The sequence below is a fragment of the Bombus bifarius genome, unplaced genomic scaffold, assembly GCF_011952205.1.
Source record: "Bombus bifarius isolate JDL3187 unplaced genomic scaffold, Bbif_JDL3187 scf7180000010305, whole genome shotgun sequence".
Taxonomy (NCBI): Eukaryota; Metazoa; Arthropoda; class Insecta; order Hymenoptera; family Apidae; genus Bombus; species Bombus bifarius.
Genome location: NW_022885599.1, coordinates 1 through 7,996, shown reverse-complemented (window position 1 = coordinate 7,996; position 7,996 = coordinate 1). Strand labels below are relative to the sequence as shown.

General features: G+C 36.7%; 1 protein-coding gene across 1 annotated transcript; it reads right to left on the bottom strand.

The window, feature by feature from the left end:
* Positions 1 to 1,144: 1,144 nt before the first annotated feature.
* Positions 1,145 to 4,215, bottom strand: LOC117216648. The gene is made up of 2 exons (XM_033463530.1): positions 4,017 to 4,215; positions 1,145 to 3,057 (listed from the first exon to the last, which is right to left on the bottom strand). Exons 1-2 carry the CDS (start codon positions 4,213 to 4,215, stop codon positions 1,145 to 1,147), a joined length of 2,112 nt encoding a protein of 703 aa, XP_033319421.1.
* Between the last annotated feature and the right edge of the window lie 3,781 nt (positions 4,216 to 7,996).

Genomic DNA, 7,996 nt, shown 5'->3' with positions numbered 1-7,996 from the left:
TCACAAGTCTCGAACAACTACAATCGAATTGAATAACTAAAATTGTTTCATTACAGCTATGGTAGACTCTAGATTACAATGTTGCGGGATTATCCAAAATTCCAAAGGCTCCGGTGTTCTTTCATCTCTGACATATGTTTAATTACATTTTTTTGTATTTCTATAATATATTCCTTTGCTACTGTTTTATATGTATTTAAATGAATATATTTTTTATTTTTTTAGACATGCTTCGTTATATTAGTTACTCCAATGCTAATCCTCTCTAGTAAATTTGTTTACATTTAGATTGGAAGCAGAATGTTGGAAATCATATACAACGAACAATGTAAAATAATTTATACGTATTTTACATACAATATTCTGCATTTTAATTACTATTTGTGAAATATATTAAAATATTATTAGAAAAAATATTGCAACAAGTTTATTGCGACGGACAACATTTCAAACAAGGATATTTAGAAATACATAAATTATACTTTTTATCGTGTATCTAGTATAAGCATAATATGTACTTCATTTATATCTATTGTAGAAAAAAGTATTAAATTATTCTAATTCAAATATATTTTTCATACTCAATTACTTGAAACTTAACTCAATTACTTGAAATATTTTCATTTTTCTAAACTCAATTTTTATATAATAATCTACGTTAATAAAAAATGGTAAAATTTATTAAACATTGCAAATTGCTAAGGTCTCGTTGAATAAAAGTAATCATATAACGGATAAATTCCCATGACTATTCGTTGAAGAAGATTATTGTTCGGATTTATGGCATGAGTTTACGTCGACATTACGCTACCCTCCATATTGGCATGCAGCCAAATTCACGAACCCAAATTATATTGTCCTAATGCTCGTAAATGCAAGATTAACAGATTAGCTACGCAAATACGTTAAACGGGTGGTATAAAATGTAGGGATAAACTGTATCCTTCAGGACTCTTTTATTTACAAACTTTATTTATTTTCCATATAATCCATAGCTTCATTCATTTTAACAGTATACAATTAAGCAACATTAAATAAATCAATCAAATAAACTATAGAAAATAGAAAATTTATGAAGACAATTATGATTTATGACACCAGCTTTCAGAAACTAGATATTATCTCTGAGTCGAGATATTAGCACTTAGGACGGTTCTAGTAATGTTAACAATGCCTCTAATGCTCCATATGCCCTTTCGCTGGCGTCACAGAACCCGTGTAACTCAATTTCCGCTGCGGGTTTGATTATCGTTTTACGTGGAAACTCCACGTTATTCAATAATGGCAGCTGTGCGTAATATTTGCTCCATTCCGTGTGCACGTCAGCCGGTAGGGATTCGTTCCAATCAATTTTTAGTGTCCAGAGTCGCTGGAGCAGCATCTTAGCTCGAACAATTACTGGTGCCAGCAATCCGAGAGGGTCGTAGATCTTGGCGATTTCGGAGCTGATTGTTCTCTTCGTAATTCGAGAGTCGGCATTATTGATTTTGACGGAGTATAGGATCGAATCGTCGAAGGAATTCCAAACACCCAGTGTCTTGAAGGTTTGCGATTCGCCGAGTAGCAGCTTATCGGTTATGTCCTGCTCGGGAAGTCCTCGTAGCAGCTCCCGGTCGTTCGATGCCCATTTTCGAATGTTTAAGCCGGCTAGCTTGAGCAGTTCTGTGAGCTCCGTTCTCAATGATCGTGCCTCGACCCTTGTATCGACTCCTGTGAGAACATCGTCGACGTAGAAGTCTCGCTGTAAGACCGTCGCCGCTCGTGGATATCGATGCCCCTCGTCGTCCGCCAGTTGCTTGAGGCAGCGGATGGCTAGATAAGGGGCCGCTGAGAGCCCGAATGTCACTGTGTTGAGTTGATAAGTGTCGACTTCTCCATCGGCATTGCGCCACAAAATTTGTTGAAATTTCCGATCCTCCGGGCGCACAAGAAATTGGCGATACATTTTTTCGACATCGCCTGTAATGACGTATTGACGAGATTGAAATCTTAGAAGGATGAAAAATAAATCATCTTGTAGTTTCGGTCCCGTATGAAGTACGTCGTTTAATGAAACTCCGGTGGTGGTTGGGGCCGATCCGTCAAACACGACTCGGAGTTTCGTGGTTTGGCTGGACTCCTTGATCACGCCATGATGTGGCAGAAAATATCCGTCGTTCGTGCAGTGGCCCGTGGTAACTTTCGTCATGTGCCCTAATGCCAAGTATTCCTGTATTACGGCGTGATTATCTCGTTGGAACCGACGGCAGAGAGATGTTAGTCGCTTCATCGCCATGGCTCTGGAGGATCCAAGCGAAGGAGTTGTCTCGTTGAATGGGAGAGCGACCATGTATCGCCCTTCGTGGGTGCGTTGAACGTGATTCCGGAAATGTTCCTCGCACTGTCGTTCCGCTTCCGAAATGTGCGCAGTGGGCGGTCCTTCGTCGATTTCCCAAAAACGGGCGAGATCCGCCTGCAAGGCCGTCGTGGACGCGTGAAATGCGTGTGCGGGTGGTTGCGAGGCTGGGCTCCCCCCGATGACCCATCCGAACCGCGTTTTTTGCAGACGCAAGTCGGGCCCGTTTGCTTGACTGATATCAAGTTGGCCGACACACAGTGACGCTGGTGTTGGCCCGGCGCTCAATAGCACGTCGATCGGAGCAGGTCTGTGGAATCTTGGATCGGCTAGTCGTAGATTTCTGGGTATCTGTATCGTTGACCGATCCACGGGTTGATCTGGGATCGAAGTCGATATGGTCGGTATGATTAGAAATGTCCAGGTGCGTTCGTATGTGCCGTCAACGGAGGAGATTGTGGCCGTGATGTAACGTTTCGAGGTCGTCGACAACGTGTTAAGTGTTCCGATTGGGACCGAACATTTCCGTTGGTTGAGTCTTAACGAATTGGCGAGTCTCCCGGTGATGAAGTTCATGCTAGCGCCGGTGTCTAGCAGAGCTCTACAGCGGAACAGTTGAGTTCTATTGTCCAGTATGTTGACCTGCGCTGTGACTAACAAATCGCGGTGGAGTGGTCCGGAAGGAGGCGAGGTCAATGAGTCTGTTTTCGGTGGTTCGGTCCCTAGCAAAGCCGTTTGAGGACGTCAGGGTTCCCCTAGCTGTTTAGAACTGGGGGAGATATTTGATCCCGATGCCGTCGTTCGCGATGACCGAGATTCGCGTTTTGGGGATGTTCGCGGCGATGTTCGGGGAGACGTTCGGGGAGACGTTCGTGGAGACGCGGATGCGCGTCTCGATCGGTGTGACGACCGCGCGGTCGGTGAACTAGGCGGAGATCGACCGTTGGATGATCGGTCTCTCGACGATCGACCGCTCGATGTGCGGCTTGCACGTGTTCGTAATCTACTGTGACCATGATCTTGATGTAAATAAGTATGGTGTCGCTGTCTACAGATGCGACATGACCCGGCGGAGCATTGATTAAGAGCGTGTCCCTTGCCTAAATAATTCGTACAGAGCGACGCCCGTTTGGCAGTGTCGAGGCGCTCCTTGGGCGATTTCGCTTTGAAGACGTCACAATTCCGTAGTTCGTGTTGTCTTTGACATTTCAATTTATCACTTTTTTGGAACACTTTGAAGGGAAAATTAGCCGCAAATTTTCGCAAAATCGGCTAACTCAAAGTGTTCCAAAAAAGTGAAAAATTGAAATTTCGAAAAACCCTCCTAGCGTTACCTGTGCGAAACTGTTACCTACCTGATTTTTTTACTTCAGATGATCCAGCACCAAGTTATGAGCAATTCTACTTTTTTCCGAGACACGTCCGAATAATTGCTGCCATTGCCGTATTTTTTAATATTTCTCCGTGAAAATTTTATACAATATTCTTCGAATGTCATAAGTTAATGTACCATTGGTTTTAATAAAGAGATTTTAACTGTGTCGTCACAAATAATTCACAAAAACATGCCTTATTTTGTACGAATTAACCTTCCCCCCCCCCCTTAATTCTTTTGTCCTAAGCCTCTCCAGATTTTCGCCTTCATCTCGATCACGCTTTGTTTTTGGTATGATCCCCGAACCTCGCTTCTCCGTGGACCTTTCACCATTTGCTGACTCTTTGAGATTTGGTTGTCCAGCATTACACGCTCGATTTAGCCTGACAACCAATACTGACCTTGCACCAGATATTGGTAGATTCATGTGCGTAAGCTTGTTCCTTAATTCTTCCAGCGTTAGATTTTCCTCACTTGAAAATTGTTCCTCTTTACAATTTGCCATCTTAGTCTTTTCAATAATGTCCTTTGAATACACACGATATTATTATCAATGGCTAACGATATTGTCTTTTATCCCACCGCTCACCGATAAAAAACAATAAAAAATTTTAGAATAATAGAATAATAGAAATAATAAAAGAATAATAGAAATAGAACAAAATGGATCATACAAAATATGGACAAAACAAAAAATGTTGTGCATCTATTATTTCTTTATAAAACGAAAGAAACTTCTGGGACAACCTAATAACAGAGAATGAAATTTCAGAAAATGGATTCAGAAAATCGAGTAAATAAGTCATTTAAAATTTTATAGTATTTTATTAACAAAGCTTAACAACCAATAAACAAGTGAAGTTTTATAGCGGTAACAAAGATGTATTACAGGGAAATTAAAATCGTACATTCGATATGTACTATAGCATAAAATTCTGTTCAAATCAATGGACTAAGATCGTTTTTAAAACTACTTGTACACGTAACTACTCGCTATTTTCCACCAGGAAACACAGAACGCATAAATAGGAAGATGTAAACACTAGTACAACACTATAACATCTAGCATACATTACATTTTAACTAATCCAGCATGATGTCTATTAGTTAGTCGTGTACTAGTGAACACCAGTTCATACATAAAAGCATTTTCTTTAAATGTTATCTATAAGGGCCAGTCCGTTTAAGGAACGCTATTACAAACACACAATTTCCTTGTAACATTTTACTTGCTTATTAACATACGTCACATTCATCGGATATCTAGTTACATGAATTGCAAACTAATAGTTTTACTTACACACATCAACATCATGCGATTCGTCGGCTATTCTCGTTTTTTCTAACTCTACCTTTTTTCAAGAATCTTAACGTCCTTTACAGTATTAAAAGTTTTTTTTTTTTTGGAAAAGTAATATATATATATATTAATGTATATATTTAAATGTATATAAATATATATACATTTGTATTAAATGCCATTAATAACTATAATTTTTATTAATAAATATATATATATACGTATATCAATATATTAGAAATAATATATCAAAATTTGACACGCAAAGATTTAATGCAAAATTGTGTTTAAATGAAAAGATTTTTGACTATTTTTTTTATAATAGTTTGTATTCTGTACATTAAAGTTTAACAACGATTAGCAGCATTATAATTTGACGTTAAGATTCTGTTTTTTTTAACGAAGCGGTTATTAAAACATCAAAAACTTTAGTTCTCAACACGAAACAGTCAGGACATCGACGTTTTTCTTTAACGAGAAGTAGTATATATATAGTTTGCATTAAACGCATCATTTATGCATATATTGATAATGAACGTTGATTTCCTTAATTCTTTAAACATAATTTGTGTACAGTCAGATATTTCATGTTCATATATTATGATCAGACATAAAGAATTTTAATAGAAATAAAAGCCAGTGTTAAATAAGAACAGACGCGTGTGTGTATAAATTCATCAAGTACATGACATAATTTACAATTGATCAACGTGAGCATTGTACTCTAACTGTACTTCAATAAATTACCATACACATAATAATGGAACTGGTAAAAATCTAAACGATATCATACATGATTATGGTATAGCTATACACTATGCATTCCTAAATAATTCCACTTTGCAATTCTACCATAACGAACATACAAACATCACAACAGCTTATCTCCCTTTTTCATGTTACCACAAGTGATTATATGTATATTATAAATTCTACACGGACTAGCGATTAATGATATCAATGATCGAAGTTCGAGAAACATTTGTGAATTGCTTGCGACGTTGAAACGTACGCGCTTAATGAACTTCACATATTGATCTGAAAATCTATATTTCGTTAACTATTGACTGCGAAGATTGCACGATATAAATCATAACAGACGACCTATGTGTATAATCTTATATGTATAATGTGTTCTCTCAGTCGATCTAGCCTGGTGATTGAGTTATTAATTTACGTGTAGTCTGTTCATTAAATCGCACATTTTACAATGAAGTACACAATGCTGGCTGTACTAATAATACCTTGACATCTCTTGCTCTACGCTAGTATGTATTCTAATAGTGCGTAAAACGAATTATTTTGTTTAGGGCAACTTATCATAGTTATAATATAATTGTGAGTAAAAATACGAAAACCTATGATCACGTACTAATGATTATGAAATTATAAAATACTATATCTTCAAATTCTTTACGACTCCTTTTTGTTTTTTGAGATGGACTGTGACTCCACAATTTCGTTCAGAATACGAAAGTATTTAAAGACATTCACACAATCGGATCTAAAACGTGCGAAATAATTCAATTCGCGGCATCGTACATTATATCAGAAAATATCACGAAGATATTAGAATTCTTTTATAGGGACATACGATGATCGTTCAATATTGAACGTTCAGCAATGAATCGTTTGCTTGTAAATGTTTGCATCGTTTCACAGCTTGTACGCTAAACGAATAGTCTCAGTGAAGGTCCTCCTCAAGATTTTCGCTAACTTCCTTATGAAGTTCCTGTCAAAATATATATATTTATATTTATTTTTTTTATCCGTAAAAATTTACGTCTATGTAACTTATCGATATGCACCCAGAAGCTTATCGTAATAAAGCGAATATGTATACATACTCTATCCACTTACAGAAATACATCGTTTAGATGCGTACATGAAACGTGTGTCATAGAGCGTACGATTACTGGTTATAGACATACAGATTGGTCGAATTTTCATTGATAGATTCCATAAACATACACTTATCAAGAACGCGAGATAAAGTTTCGAAAATTGAATTCTTACTCAAAGCCATAAATTTCATTTGCCATTCGATTATTGTACACTTATGTATATTGAATCAGTGGATAATGGTCCTTTGATTTCGTAATTGATCTTCATGTACCTTATTGATCTTAAACTTGCCGATGTTATTTTTGGAATAAACTTAGTATTTTTACAATATGACATGTGCTGAACATTTTCAATTATTATGTGCCGATTTGTATAAAAACATGTACATACATAGATTGATGCAAATCTAGTTTCTTTTAGATCGTACAAATTTTATTACTTTACGGCCATATTGCTATTAGAGTAGGAGGGATAAAGATTAAAAAGGTGCTCCTTTGTATATTTATCGTCTTTTATACGTATAGAAATATCGTATCTTTAAAGGTTTAAAGACCTCTCTTAATAGCATTCCATGAGAAACCAAAGCACCATTGAATGTTATATATTTCTATAGGACATTAACACGGTTATTACGTCTACCATGTACACACTCTTAAACACATTAGGTAGATCTCTCGTATCAGACATCCGTATGTGTATGTTCATAGTAATTATACTTATATCATTGATAGTTTTTTTCGCTGGAGTGAGTCCCGGTTTTCGCACACTTCAATAACTTATTTTCAATATCTTTTCCAATAAATAACGAATTTTACTAAATATCTTCATTACTGAAAATAGATTTAATTACTGAAATTAAAATAGATTTTATTTTATACAGGGTGGTTGGTAACTGGTGGTGCAAACGGAAAGAGGGTGATTCTACGCGAAAAAAGAAGTCGAAAATATAGAATAACAATTTTTCGTTTGAGGCTTTGTTTTCGAGAAAATCGACTTTGAATTTTCGCTTGGTACGCGTGCACTTTATCGCGTCTCGTTATAACGGATCTCACTGTAGATCGTTGTCTCGATGGAAAAATTAAAAAAAAAAAAATTAAAAAAAAAATTTTCATTCTATATTTTCGACTTCTTTTTTCGCGTA

What these genes read in the sequence shown, in the direction of transcription:
- LOC117216648 (XM_033463530.1), bottom strand. Translation starts at nt 4,215, where the DNA reads ATGGCAAATTGTAAAGAGGAACAATTTTCAAGTGAGGAAAATCTAACG. An exon ending in AAGGTCCACGGAGAAGCGAG is followed by an intron (nt 3,058 to 4,016) that starts GTTCGGGGATCA and finishes CGGCTTTGCTAG; the next exon opens with GGACCGAACCACCGAAAACA.